General features: G+C 38.2%; 2 protein-coding genes across 2 annotated transcripts; both read right to left on the bottom strand.

Annotated features, from left to right (window-relative positions):
* Positions 1-915: 915 nt before the first annotated feature.
* Positions 916-5,876, bottom strand: cwc15 (CWC15 spliceosome associated protein homolog). The gene is made up of 7 exons (XM_065250509.1): positions 5,688-5,876; positions 2,909-3,049; positions 2,664-2,770; positions 2,479-2,582; positions 2,291-2,398; positions 2,046-2,188; positions 916-1,270 (listed from the first exon to the last, which is right to left on the bottom strand). Exons 2-7 carry the CDS (start codon positions 3,037-3,039, stop codon positions 1,141-1,143), a joined length of 723 nt encoding a protein of 240 aa, XP_065106581.1. The 5' UTR covers positions 3,040-3,049; positions 5,688-5,876; the 3' UTR covers positions 916-1,140.
* Positions 5,877-6,600: 724 nt separating this feature from the next.
* Positions 6,601-14,160, bottom strand: fam76b (family with sequence similarity 76 member B). The gene is made up of 10 exons (XM_065250507.2): positions 13,684-14,160; positions 13,292-13,356; positions 13,163-13,217; positions 12,853-13,008; positions 10,519-10,694; positions 10,372-10,422; positions 10,156-10,218; positions 9,909-10,044; positions 9,404-9,505; positions 6,601-7,357 (listed from the first exon to the last, which is right to left on the bottom strand). Exons 1-10 carry the CDS (start codon positions 13,768-13,770, stop codon positions 7,268-7,270), a joined length of 981 nt encoding a protein of 326 aa, XP_065106579.1. The 5' UTR covers positions 13,771-14,160; the 3' UTR covers positions 6,601-7,267.
* Between the last annotated feature and the right edge of the window lie 685 nt (positions 14,161-14,845).

The following is a 14,845-nucleotide window of genomic DNA, read 5'->3' as shown; positions in this document are numbered from 1 at the left end:
TTAAACTTATTTAGCCCACCCGCTAAACCTCAGCCAATCAGAAGACATGGCTGATAAGGAAGTTCTGAGGTTACATCGGACTCGGTAAAGGAAAATCAGGAGGTGTCTCATTTACATGCAATTTTTTCCTCTTGCACACTTACACAATCAAACACGTCAGTAGTGAAAACTTTCTCTTACGAACATTAAGTCCTATTAGTCAGACAAGATTTCCATTAAATACAGTAACTGTTGCACAAGATGCTTACAGCACAAGATGTTAAAAACACTAGTCATGGGCTAGTCATGTTTAAGACATCAAAAATACAGTTACAGTTTTTCCGAAATTCTTCACCTTTTAGTTACGACAGTTTGTAGGCTATCAGCATATCTAAACAGAGCCTTCACGGCTGGTTTACTTAAACTGGCACAGCTAATTTTAAACAAACCGTTAAAGATTTCCAATGTTTGTGTTCCACTTACCGTATTTTAAGAATTACAGTAAGAATATTGAGGCCAAACAGATATAAATGGGTCTTCCCTCAGCCCCATGTTGAATTCTTATCGTACATAAATAGACAACACCAATGTCTTTTGCTTTCTATGCGTTTAAGGTCTTACAAGACCTAAATAAATCAAACTGAAAAGAATAAAGAAAGCATCCCCATGAAAGGACACGGGTCAGACTGGACTATAGTTGTTTATCTATAGGTCAGATATGCTCTAGTGAAAGTAGTTGAATCAGCTACAGTAACTCTCAAAGAAAAGAGAATTATTAAAAGAAAGATTTCTGCGGGAAAATACTGAATATTGATATATAAATGTATATTTAAATAGTATGATTGTAATAAAATTAAGCCTCTATATGCCAGCTTCTATGGCGATGTTAAAATATAAAATTATAGGAGATAAATTACTAACAACTAAACAAGCAACTGAAAAAAAGTATTACAATGTTTATTTTAAACCAATAAAACATAAACATAGGCATAAAAGAGATTTTACATTTAGTTTTCATTCTGTTTATTTGAAGTACGTTTCTGTTAGACACCAAATAATAAATGACAGTACATAAGAAAATCACATTTTAAAATGAAAAAAAAAAAAATGAAATTAACCACAGAAATAAAATAAAACGGCTGAAACATTCCATAATAGGACTTATTTAACATATTTCTCCATGAATTTCTTGTGGAATTCAGAGCGCAGGGTGTCGTTAATGAATCGTTTCTCTCTACGGGATTCGTCCACTCCTTTAGCGCAGTTCTTAAACACGACATCATCGTCCCACCTGCAACAGTGAGACATTTACCACTACAAGTTAGACACTAAAAAAAGGTTGTGTCACTGCAACATTAAAGTAGACAAGCTTTGCATCAAGATTACCAATTTTGAAGGGCTATTCACGTCAAAAACTACAGATTATGTAGGGAAAATCAAAACAATTCCTATAGTCAGGGTTGGAATTTGTACACATGCACACACACACAACCTACCACTATCGGCTACATTGGCTATAGCAGTGCTTTTGTACCTAACAATGCACCTGTATTATTAGTGTAATTATATAGCAACAAAATCCTGGATCAGCGAATGAAACGTTTATTGTCAGGTACCTTGCATTAAAGTGAACAAAAATTTTACTTATCTAGCAAATACATTTTGTTTTTGTAATAGAAGTGAAATCTGATGGGTTGCATTATTGCACAAGAATGACCACACTGCTTATTTACTTATGTCTCGGTGCAAATATGCCTACAATTGAAACATAATAAGCCTTTCAAATGTTTAAAAAAAAGGTTTCTTTTATCTTTCACCAAACAACCGGCTGTACAACAGGTGGCCATGTTTCAAAAGCAGCCAATCAAAAGAGACTGCCTTGTTTCCCAGGGCCTTAAAGATGCCTTGCCTAATTCTCAATGGATTAAGGAAAAGATAAAGTTTCAAACAGAACAAAATAATTATTTCTTAGCTGCTTAACTGTGACATAAATTTAAGAGAAGCTTAAAAAAAGGAGATACAAAATAACAAATTGTCTATTATTGTTATTTTTTAACAAGACACACCTTCTTTTCACAGTAAATGTGTTCTGGGTCTGTGGCTGTTGTTGTTGTTGCTGCTGCTGCTGGCCTGCCAAATTAAGCAGTGGATTCCCGCTCAGAATGTTTTCCATACGTATCCTTTCTTCTTCCGCCTTCTGTTCCCGTTCCTAATTCATACACACAGCACACCCAGTGATATCTCAAGTCTTTCAGATCATGTTGATCTCAGCTATATGAATTGAAATAATCATTGAATCAGTGAGGTTTACCTTTTTCTCCTGTTCCTCAGCTCGTTCCTTCTTGATTTTCTCCAATTCAGCCAGAAGGGCGGCGGTGTCGTCATCACTGTCAGAACCAGAGTCAGAGTCCTCTTCATCCTACACAAACACACAGACGTCAGCAATCAAATCATCCCTTATAAATCTATAAAACCATTTGTTAAAATAAATCTGCGCACTTCAGTGAGGGGATCATCGGCATCCAGGTTGGCTGCAGGAATCTGATCCAGACGTGGACGCTTTGAGGAGGATGAAGAAGATGAAGACGAGGAGGTGGTGTGTTCTAAAGGCAAGAAGATCATTATTATTGAACATACTTGATTTGACAGACAAAAAAATTAAACCTAAACACATTTCCCCTCACCTCTTGCTCCTCTGTCTCTGCTCTTCACAGTAACTCTCTCCCTCTCCTCTAGCTCACGTCTGAAATCACGGGCTCTCACCTCTTCTGGGGCATCCTGGGTGGGCTGTCTGAAGCAAGACACAATTCAGCATCCATTTAAAAGGCTTAAAAGAATCATTTCATTTTGGGGTAAGCGATGTCATTAAAGGAAAGAAAAGACATAAGACAAGCAAATTTGACCAGATGAACGTAGTAATGATGTTTACCTGTATTTGATCTTTGTGTGTCCTGGGAGGTCTCTGCTAGAGTACTGTTTGGATAAAGCGCTCAGATCCCCTTCTCCTTTACCTCGTCCTCCCCGTGCGGGCTCAAACGTTGGCCTTGCAGCTGTTGTCATCTTCAGCTATCTGAAACAAATACATTATAACAAAAGGTTGAATGATCTTATTACGTTTTAAAGGGGGCATATAATGAAAATCTGACTTTTCAATGTTTAAGTGATATAATTGGGTGCCCGTTGCTTCAATCAACCTAGAAAATGTGAAAAAGAACAACCCAATAACTTAGTTTTGGTAAACCATTCTTTGCAAGCATGTTGAAAAATAGGTAATTGAAATCTGGCTCCCCTTACTGTGCGTTCACACCAGACACGGAAGGGGCGGCAAGCGCAAGTGATTTACATTTTAAGTAAATGCAGAGACGCAAATGGGATCCTGCGGCACGTTCTGCATGAATTGAGCATTGCAGTGGAAAACACGTGAGCTGAAAAATCTGAATTTTGGCAGATATTCGCGGCGCCATGTTAACCAGTCAGGAGCTTGCACTAGTAGTGAGGTGTTTACCGGAAGCAAGAGTCACAGAAGCCCCTCCCATGAAGCAAATTCCCATGAATGTCTGGAATGACTAGAATTTCACGCGAGAATGAAGCGAGTAAACTCAAAATGTTCAAGTGTCCAACTATGCGCGAATAACGCTTTTTGCCGCCTTCTACCGTGTCTGGGTTGAACGCACAGTAATGATGGGATAATACCGCCCCTTAATCAGCACTATCCAACCACGGCACTGCAATTTAGTTCAGAGATCAGCTCATTTGTATTTAAAAGGACACACACCAAAACAGCACATTTTTGTTCACATCTACATAGTGGCAATTTTCACATGTTATAATAAATTGCCTATATAGAGACAGAGCGCAGTTATGCAAATTTGAAAAACACGCCCACCGGGGGGGAAAACAATCCAACCGTCTCCATTGACTTTGTATTGCGAGAGGCTGCCTCCTTGTCATTTCTGGCTTATATCAAAAAACAGAATAATGCCTAAAAGCTGCTGTGTGACAATATGTACAGCTAACAAGCCAAAGAACCCAGAAATAAGTTTTTATAAGCTGTCGAGCAGTAAAACCCAACCTTTAAGGAGAAAAAAGTGGTTCGCCGACTACATTTCCCCCTAGTGGACGCAGTTCTACTAATAGGAGTACTATGAAAAGTTGCCTGTTTTTCCACTTTTGTGTCTTTAAACGCTCGTTTTTTGAGGTCGACATCTTATAAAAACTTATTTCTGGGTTCTTTGGCTTGTTAGCTGTACATATTGTCACACAGCAGCTTTTAGGCATTATTCTGTTTTTTTGTTATAAGCCAGAAACGACAAGGAGGCAGCCTCTCGCAATACAAAGTCAATGGAGACGGTTGGATTGTTTTCCCCCCCGGTGGGCGTGGTTTTCAGGTTAAAGGGCGATTTATAGTCGTGCGTAGGTCCTACGGCGTAGCAGCGACGGCGTAGGTTCCGCGTCGGTTTTCATTTATACTTGTGCGTCGCCATCCGCATCGACGTGCAAACACACGCGAAACCGCTGGTTGGCAGTAATCACGCGTGTAACCACAGTAGCAGCAGAAGTCGTCACAGAAGAAGAAGCTAAGCAAGTAAACCCACAAACGAAGAAGAAATAGCAACTTGTTGTGTATAATTTTAGAAGACCAACAATGATGGAAGTAAATAAACAGCGACTTATGTTTCAGTTTGAGTTAAATCACTCCTCAACTTGGCTCATCTTTGTTTTCACCGTCTCAAACGGAAATACCTATGACGCAGTTTTTTTTACCTGACGGGAGGGGTTTTGGTGAACCAATCACAGCGCTTACGGTCCGCGTAGAGCCGACGCGCTGTTAGAAATTTTGGGAGGTGCGCGTCAGGCTACGCAGAGCTACGCACAGGCTACGGATAGCCTACGCCGTAGGTCCTACGCACGACTATAAATCGCCCTTAAGACGCGCTGCGCTCTGTCTCTATGGTATTTTGATTGTCTATATGGTAAAAAAAACTTAGCATACATACTCTGGGGACAACAAAGATTTATTTTACATCTTTAAAAAGTCTTGTGAAATGTCCCCTTTAAGACCCACTAAATGTGCAGCTTTGACGTAATTTCCACCAAAAAAGGAAGTTAGGGCAGTGGCCATAATCTACTAAAATAGCAAATACGGTTTAGTTTACATCACAGTCTGGAATCTGATGACGTCATAAAAATAAATGATTCGTATCGGGGGAAGTGAGAGACTGGAAGGTTGAAATAGGCACTTTAAATATAATTTTAATCTCAGTTGTCACAGTCTCTACAAATGCAATTATTGTTTAATTTTATCTATACTTCAACTTACTCCAAAACATTAACCTAACACATCCACACGTAAGTATTTTCTAGTCAATGAATCTGGACTTATAAGATACAGGATCATTGATGAATAGTCTCTAATTTTCATTGTACCGTATGCCACTCTTTAAAACTGAATTCATTTTACATAAATTACAGTTTTCACTAACAAATTTTGTAAAAATGTAGTGTTACCTCAATGTTATATCATGAACAAGAAATAGCAAAAACAGTTGTTCTTAAAACTGCATTTTTTGCTTAATGAATGTATAAACAACATTCAACATATGGTGCCCTTTGTTTTTAACGTTAACTTACTTGCTAATAACAAAAACGTCTCACGTTGTGCCGCTTTATATCATAGTGCTATCGGCGCGTTGTCATTTTACACTCACCTGCAGCGAGATGATCCAAATTTCAATAAATTCTGCTAATATAGAAACAAGGCCACGAAAACTAACCACACTAAACACAAATAATCAATGAGTTTTAACGTTTTTTCGGCGTTACAGCTGCAGTTGCTACTACCCAAGATATCCCAACAGCCACCGCGACACGAACACAGGCGGTCACGTGGATGTGGAGATTACGGCGGCTGCAGAGGGACAAAAATACTCATGCGGAACATGGATAGAAACGTTAAATCTCACAGTTTGATTTAAACAAATTAGCATCATAACAGCAGATAACAAATATTTATAGCCGTAATGTTAACTGAAAAGTGGCATTTTAATGTCCTGTCCTGTTTAGTGAAGAACGGTTACTTTAAGAGTTGTATTAATCGATTTCAAGGTTTAGATTTAGAGCCATTAAACTAGCGAGGGGGACTCAAAATAACATAGTATTTTTAAATATTTTATTATTTTGACAAATTTTTTAAATAAGTAATAAGCATTAAAATAAGCTAAACTAAAATGGTTTTAAAAGTTTATTTTATATATAATAAATACCCATTTTTTTCTTGTTATGCCAAGCTATGAAATATTTTATTGGTTAGAAATTACGGAGGTGCTTCAAATATTAAAATCAAAAAAGATGTTAAAATCTAATGCATTTAAATTTTTCACAGTGACAGACATGAGGAAACAATCCCATAATTCCAGTATAATAAACATTTGAGCATGTAACATTGTAATTGTGTGAATACATTTGTGGCATTGACAAGTCTGGGTAAACATTATATATTGGTTGCCTTGATGCCGAGAAATCATATAAGAAGCCACGTTGAAATGATTGAAATTGACCAATATCATCCAGTTCTTATAAAGGATCTATAATGTAAAGGTTAAAAAAAACCACAAAGACAAATTGAGGATTTTACTATCTTTAATAATCCCGAAACATCTGTGCAGAAAGAAAAAAGTACAAAAGTGTCCGACAGTAAAAAGATGAGAATGCTCAGGGATGGGTAGAGACGTATAAGAAAGTCTCACTCACTAAAAAAGCAGCGTCTCATATGTGTCTGCAGAATTCTTCTCTGTAATATCACTAATACGAAGCCAAACAAAACAGAGTAATCAGAGTAATATACAAAACCACACACACAGCTGACCAGGCAGTAAGACATGCACTTATACAGTCTTTCCATGAGCGAGTGAGAGAGAGAATAGAAGAGAGAAAGATCAACTGAGTTTTTATAAAAACTGTTCACTATACATCTTGTATTCAATTCATAGTATTTCCAAATGTTTGTTCAGAGCTCCTTCCTTTGCTCCATTATTCGAAGTTCTGAAACATATGGCATGAGAGATCTGAGGCGGAGTTCAGCCATAGCTCCTGCAATGGCTCCGTAGAGTTACGTCTGTTTTGTAAAAGTGTGCGACTGAGAAAAATCGACAAAATAAAAAATAACCATTTGTGATTTTTGCATATGTCACATCATCATAATAATAAAACACAGAAAATCTGTGAGCAATGGAGGGTAAAACGTCCTCACAATAATGACACATGAGGGAACAGAGCCGTATGGTCAATGCTATGGTAATAGAAGTGAGCTGCTGCTGCGGTCAAACTTCTTGCCTTTCGAAAGGGCAGCAACTTGTTTCATCAGCTCTCTGTTTTTTGACTGAGAAAGACACACAAACCAACAGTTAGTCAATATTATTTATGTTTATGTCAGTGTTTCTTAATTACAGTTCTCCCAGAATGATTTCATTAGGGAGGCTTCAACAATATTAAGCTTGAACCGGTGAGAACAGACTCTCGTGAGAAGCGTGCGTTCCGAGTTGTTGTAGCTACAGATAGGGATAACTCAATATCCTCTTGTGTTATATCTAAATCCTCCATCATTTTCTTTATAATCCTAAGACTTCTTATTTGTGACTGGCATTTTGTTTTGATGTCTCCGCCTTCGTCACTACCCTTCGTACGTTACGTCCTACGCTAATATTCTGGTGATTGTGCATTGGCCGCTACCAGAAGCTAGTTACTATAGTTTTAAATATAACCCTAACTTTCTCGTTTTTGTTTTGTTTTTGAAAGCACAAAAAAAATGCTATACCATGACTAGACTTTTATGAAATAGAATATCTGACCTTGAACCCAGAGATGCCCTGCCATGTTATTCGTGCTGCCAGTGGAAAAATATGATACACATACCTGATAAAACGAAACTTCCTGTCAGATGAACATTCCTGTCAGTATTTTGCACCTTAAAAATGTGCTTTTATTACCCTCAGATGAGATTGTGAGAATATACCCAAATAAGTCATGTTTAAATGCTGTTTTCATAACTCTTAAACAACTGAAATAAGTTGTTGTGAAACTTAAACAGATCTCAGTTCAGAGAAACGACTGTTCCTCTCACAGACGCCGCTCTGCTGTGCACGCGTGCGTGCTTTGATTGCTGAAGGCGCTTGCTGTTTTTTGTTTCGCATGTAAAGAGAAGCTCACGTGGGGTCTCCTGCATCTTGCTATGCTATCTTTTGACTGGTTGTAGCTAGCTAAGTTAGAGGAGGTTGACTCGCAGCACTAAACACGTGTTTTTTTTCCCTACTTGGCAAGCCGACCGGACGTGAAATGGGGGCGTGGCAGCATCGAAGTTCGAGGTTGTGACTTAATTTCAATCAATTTAAAATCGAAATCGTGACACCCTTAGGCTATGTCCACACGAAGCCGGTGCATTCCCTATCCGATCATTTTTTTTCCTTGCTCTAAAAAAATTATCCGTAAACACGAAACCACTGAAACCGACTGAAAGCGGTGTAGTATATATGCCGGACCAGTATGGGGCGCTGTAATTCTGCCACAGATATACACTATACACGGAGAAGAAGACTTTGAGCATGCGCATAACCAACGTATGGTGTTGTCCATTATCGCTTGTTGCTCACCACAATTGCATAGAAGCAATAGATTTTGCTGTAATAAAGCTAGTAGGCTTTAGTAGCTTCTGTAGCACGAACACAATCACGTAGTCCACCGTTATTGTTGTTGCTGTTACGTGTGACGCTTCCGACACGTGATGTAATGACGTTTTTGCTTCACAAAATATACGGATTGGCTGTACAGACGAAACCGCAAGGGTGTCGGTTTCAGATTTATCCACTTTAGGACCCGGTTTCAAAAAAATAGCGGATTCAGCCTCCCAAAACGCCGGATCCGTGTGGATGAAACGCCAATACGATAACAAATTTATACGTATGCAGTGATACGCGTCTCCGTGTGGACAGCCCCTTAGTAGTCAGACATCTTAAAGGCGGAGTCCACGATGTTTGAAAGCCAATGTTGATATTTGAAATCACCCAAACAAACACGCCCCTACCCCAATAGAATCTGGACCTTCTGTTGATAGACCCGCCCCACACATACGCAACCCGGCATTTGATTTGATTTGATTGGCTATAAGTGTGTTTTGGTAGTCGGCCCGTCTCCTTTTCCAACGCGTTTTTCAAACATCGTGGACTCCGCCTTTAAACATTCTGGTAAAGGGGTGCAAGAACTGGAATTAAGAAACACTGGTTTATATGAATTTTAGACAATTCTCAAACTTTTAAAGCATTATTACAACACTGCATATTTACTCTACTTTTATTTACAAGTTACAGTTTTATGTGTGCTTATTTCTATAACCATGTGTTTGAAAGTGTATGATGATGTGGGTCTGTCTGACCTGTTGCTGCTCCATGGCCTCCTTGTGTGCTTTCTCCATGTTGTTCATCTTTACCCGCATATTTGACTCCTGATACTGAAAATCTGCCTTTAGTTCAGTCAGCTGCAAAGGGTAAACAAAATATTGCCAGATATTTAACTCAGGTAAATCCTTCGCAACCAAGAGTTGGAGCTATACAGTTAGGGCACCGAACCAGTGCCTTGCACCATCTATCTCAAGAAGTTTTAACAAAGCAGACAAAATCTCCTAGTCTGAAAACTAAAACATGCATATCCAATCATTGACATGCTCACTTATGATGATCTAAGTGACAGCTCAAACACATGATCATCACTTACAGATAAAACTGTACTGCGATGTGGGTGGCTGATCACAGAGAGCAGACAAAAAATTAATTTCCATGTAAATAAAATTGTAAGGATCTAAATCTCTGTGTATGGTTTCCGACCCTCATTTTCGCCCACTGCAATCTGAATATCTGGACCACTTAAAGATCACAAGTTACCTTCCTGTCTCTCTCCAGGATGGTCTGGTCTCTTTGTTGGAGTAGACGTTTCAATGACATCACTTCCTCTTTCAGCTGGCTAATCAAGATGAAGTTATCCGTGCCTCCAGAATCCATTGATTGAGTGATTGAACTACTGAAAGAGAATAAAAACGGAAACGTGGTTAGCACTGAAACAATGTCAGTCTGCCGGTAATGGATGAACAAAGGCGGAAAGGTTAAAACAATTACAGTAAGATTTAATTACCTGTCTCCGTTGGATGGCTTTGTCTCTAGTTTAGGTTTCTTCTTTGGCGTTTCCTTTTGAATGCTATACACAAGAAGCAAATTAGAATTAGCATCAAACCATCTCAACCAAATCTTATAGCACTGACCAAGTCCTCAGACAACAAACAAGAGCACACAAAAGCAAATCGCATCGTGTAATGTGTGTGCATGTAAAAAATAGAGAAAAGCATCTCACCTCTGTTTCCACAATCCCTGATCCTGCTCTGGACTTAAATTACCACTTATTCTGTAACACACACACACACGAAACAATGTTTAAGTTAAGGGAGCACTTACATGACGTCATCAAATTGATACCACCTTTACACATTTGCATTCTTACTTGTGATGTGAACTTCCATGTCTGTGGGACTGATGATGATGGTGTCTCTGATGTTCTTTCTCACTAAGAGAAGAGTTGGAGTGGGAGGAGCCGAGGCCTTTCCGCTGCTCTTTCGTTTTTTGGAGAACGCGACGATATGACAGCGTGCAGAGCCAGCACAAGAGCTTCCCGTCCACCTGCAAGACATGCATCTCTACATTAAAAACAATTTTGAATTGCCACAAATTTGCTCCTGAAGTTACTGTTGAATATTTAGCTCACATTTGCAGTGACATGTACACTGTGTGCTTACTGTGCGTTCACACCAGACGCGAATGAAGCAAATAAATCGCGCTATTGGTGCGTAGTTGAACACTAGTACATCTTGAATTAACTGCTCAATTTGCCAGATTTAGCTAGCTTGTAGTCTTAATATATATATACATATCTCTCAAATTGAGTAAAGAGCGTTTTTTTCCAATTTACCAGATTTTCCAACCTCCTCACTCACTTTCTTCCAAGCAAGATCCTTTTTATTCCTGTTTCTAGAGTGGTACAAGGATGTGTCATAAAGCTCCAGGTGTCCACATACAGCGATTTGGTGCTTTGTTGTTTTGTTTGGTATTTCTGCCTCAGCTTCCTACTTCTTAATCCCGTCTCTAATAGAGCATGCTCCTAATTGGTTAACACGGCATGATAAGTTCAGATTCGCACAAATCGCTTCATTTTTGCCACCTCATTCGAGCATCACGATGTCTATCGCGTCTTTGCATTGACTTAACATCCAAGTCACTTGCACTTAATGCTTTATTCGTGTCTGGTATAAACGCACCTATAGATTAAATACAACACCGCAAGAGAATTATCAAATGGGTTTTTAAGCTAATTCAAGTAGTTCAAGTAGTTATAATGACTCTTAGGATAAACACAAGTAGTCAAAGGAGAATGAATGACACTTGCTGCATCCGAAAACGCATATACTATATAGTAAGCAAAAATCAGTATGTGAGGTGATTTAGTATATTTGAATTTACAGTATTCAAAATGTACCCGAGTTACACACTACTTCCAGATAGATTTTTAAGTGTGATTTGATGGACATTTTGCATAGCCATGCTAGCCGAGGACCCACCAAATCTATGAACCAGGTGGCTCTTAAAGTGATTTGGGTACTAAAAAAAAATAAAAAGTTTCATAGATCATTAAATCATGATTTAAATGTACTTGTTAAACAACATAAATAAATTATAGTAATGGTTGTTCAAATTATGAAATAGGTCCAAGGACATGCGTATCACATGCCAATAGTGGGGTTTCTATGCGAATGAGAGATGCGTTTCCATCAAGTTGCTTGAGCGAATAACACTGATTACGGAAAATACACTGAAAACGCGTCTAGGATTGTTCTGGGATAGTTTGATTCCTGGTTCATTCACACTGTCAATGATTTTCCGGAATCTGTGCGTGCATTTACACACATACCATAGATCCAAGATCCTGTAAAGACGTATGACGTATAAGTCCTGCACATGGTAATTTTCCACAACATATGAAGTTTGCTAATTATCCATGATTTCTCTCTCGAAAAACCGTAGATTTTGGTTTTTGAAAAGATTATAAGGAGCGCGTGATGCGCTGTACTGTCATGCTGGTGAATGACATCAGCATTGGCGCAGATAGTGACAAGCTCACTGATATCTACTTCAGTCCAGTTTGCAAACAATTCTCGTCGTGAATGTTGATCTGCATTTAAATCCCTGTGTCAGCGCTGAACCATAACTTCTGGTTGCGAATGGCACGCCACTTACGGCATTGTTTACACAGAATGCTTTTCGTGAATGTTACAGCAATGTTACTAGGTCCTCTTTACGGCATTTACGGAACGTGTTTGTGTTCACACAAAAGCACCTCTGCCAATTTTACAGAAATTGTCTGTAACCAAAGTGCTGTGTGAATGGGGTTAATTTGTGAAGAGATCACCCAGCTTTCTTCCCCATTTGGAAAGGGTGATACAGAAGTACAATGTGGTTAGTTGCAATTTTATCACTTACAAAAATGGTTTACCTACTTTAGCGCTGTATTTAGCACAGACTTATGACTGACCTTGATACTAATGTCCCAGTAAATAAAGACAAAATATAGTTTTTGATGTTAAGAGAGCCATGTCTGAAGGCTGAGGTTTCTTATAAGGCTGGAAAAAGTGGAGACGCCAACTCTCCGATCCATCCTCAGTGAATCACTTCGCACATACAGTGTGACAGAACACAGTGTGACATGGAAGTGTGCATGAGTAATGCCGAATGAGCATGGAGTAAATCTGGAAAACAATGGCTATGTAGTTTTTGTGAACGTTACCTTTCTCCTCCCTTCGTCCTTCCTATCGAAGGCACACTGCTGCTTGCACTGTTCGCAGGTCTGTGGAGGTCCATACTTCTTCTCAGAGTTGGTGCAGCGCTGACATTTGGTCCCAATGAATGCAGCAATGATGTTACAGTACTGACATGGCTTCGGCTAAAAAAAAAAAATAAGAGAGAGAAAATGATAACGTGTTAACACCATCTGTACAGCACTGCATTAGCAACACAAAGGTCTTGAGTTTGATTCCAAAGAACACACATTGAAAAAAATTTACACATACTCTCACACAACACAGTAACACACTCACCGTTCCAAATTGTTTGACATTTTGTGCACATTTTTTACAAATAGTGTTGGTTTTGCTGAAAAAGAGAGAAAATGTTTTATTAGCACACCTAAACTATAAAACAACTGCTGTGTTGTGTCTTTCACTTACCTCTCCTGCTGAAACTCTGACCTACAGTAGGTGCATTTCACTATAGGGTGAGCGATTCGACACTCCTGCGAGGAAAAAAACACATTAAAATTTAAACCTTACAATGTACTTTTAGGCCAGACTTGTTTTGTATATATCAAACTAACCAGCAAAGTTTAATATATAAATCAAGAATGTTACAATTGTATGCTTGACTGTTGTAACTGCGTTTTCAACCCTAAGCAGGTTTAACGAGATATCTTAAGTTGTTTACCTAGAACGTCTTATATGCTCATTTCTACCCAACCTTCAACACTTGGTTGATATATATATATATATATATATATATATATACACACCTTTACCAGTGACAAATAACATCAAGGGTAAGTTACGTATATGTGTGATCTCACCTTGCAGAGCTGCTGGCCCTGCGACAACTCCTCGAACGGGAACCGCTGGTTACACTTGGTACAGGCATAGAGGGCCGATGTGGCCATCACCAATTTAACAGACACACAATTACAACTACTGCTAAAATATATATTAAACTTACGCTCGGACAATCGTTAACACATACGATCAGGTGAGACCTGAGCGAATTACCCTAATAAAACTGTAGTAAACCCCGGTTTAAAAAAAATGGGTCCAACCATCCAAAACAAAATTGCTTTGCGATTGTTGCTATATACCACATCAGAGGCTCAAACTCATTATTAAAACTAACATATAAATCAAACTCCGTTATACATTTAAAAAATCAATCATTAAAAACCTGATTTAATGTATGGGTGTTTCGGCTCGTGGAGTAAAATTTTTTGCTTTCTCCTTTTTGTATCTCAGTCGACGCACGAACCGGATGCGACCTGTGACTACAAAGGAAAGACTCAATAGCCAATCAGGAGCCCGCACCGATGGCCGGGAGGATTAATTTTGAAATGCCAGCACCAATCACAAAGCTCATCCCGCCCATTTTTAGAAAAAGACGAATTGTTTTTTATGACGTGTTAGTGATGTAACAATAGACGTTTGCGAACTCACCCGCAAGGTTTTAAACAAATATGCAGATCTATTATAATTTATTTCAAATTATTTCATGATTTATTTTACTATGACCAAATTTTTTAAATAAGCTTTTAATATTAAAATATTTTATCTTTTGGGGATTTTTTTCTTATACTGTTTGAGACATATCACACACATAAATCCAAACATGTCTCAACGGTGACAATATTAGACTTTTTCCTTTGCTTTATTTTTTATGAATATTTCATTTCTATATAGAAAAAATAATAATGCTTATTGTAAAAAAATATCATTAATATGAATGAATATAATTTGCATAATATTGATGTGTAGTAGTAATAATAATAATGTGTTTATATGTGTATTAAACATTTTTGTAACTTTTTCCCGTTTGGGAAAAGTAAAAATAAAATAAAAAATAAACCCATAAAAAGGCTACTACATTGACAATCGTGCTCATTAAACCTATTTAGTGCTTACTACACTAACCTTAACGTCATTAAAATTGTACAGGCTGTATACAACAGATTTGAGTGCCAATATTCTTTA

This window comes from Paramisgurnus dabryanus, chromosome 5 (genome assembly GCF_030506205.2).
Source record: "Paramisgurnus dabryanus chromosome 5, PD_genome_1.1, whole genome shotgun sequence".
NCBI classification, from domain to species: domain Eukaryota; kingdom Metazoa; phylum Chordata; class Actinopteri; order Cypriniformes; family Cobitidae; genus Paramisgurnus; species Paramisgurnus dabryanus.
Note: the sequence above shows the minus strand (reverse complement) of the source record. Positions and strands in the feature narration are given on the sequence as shown.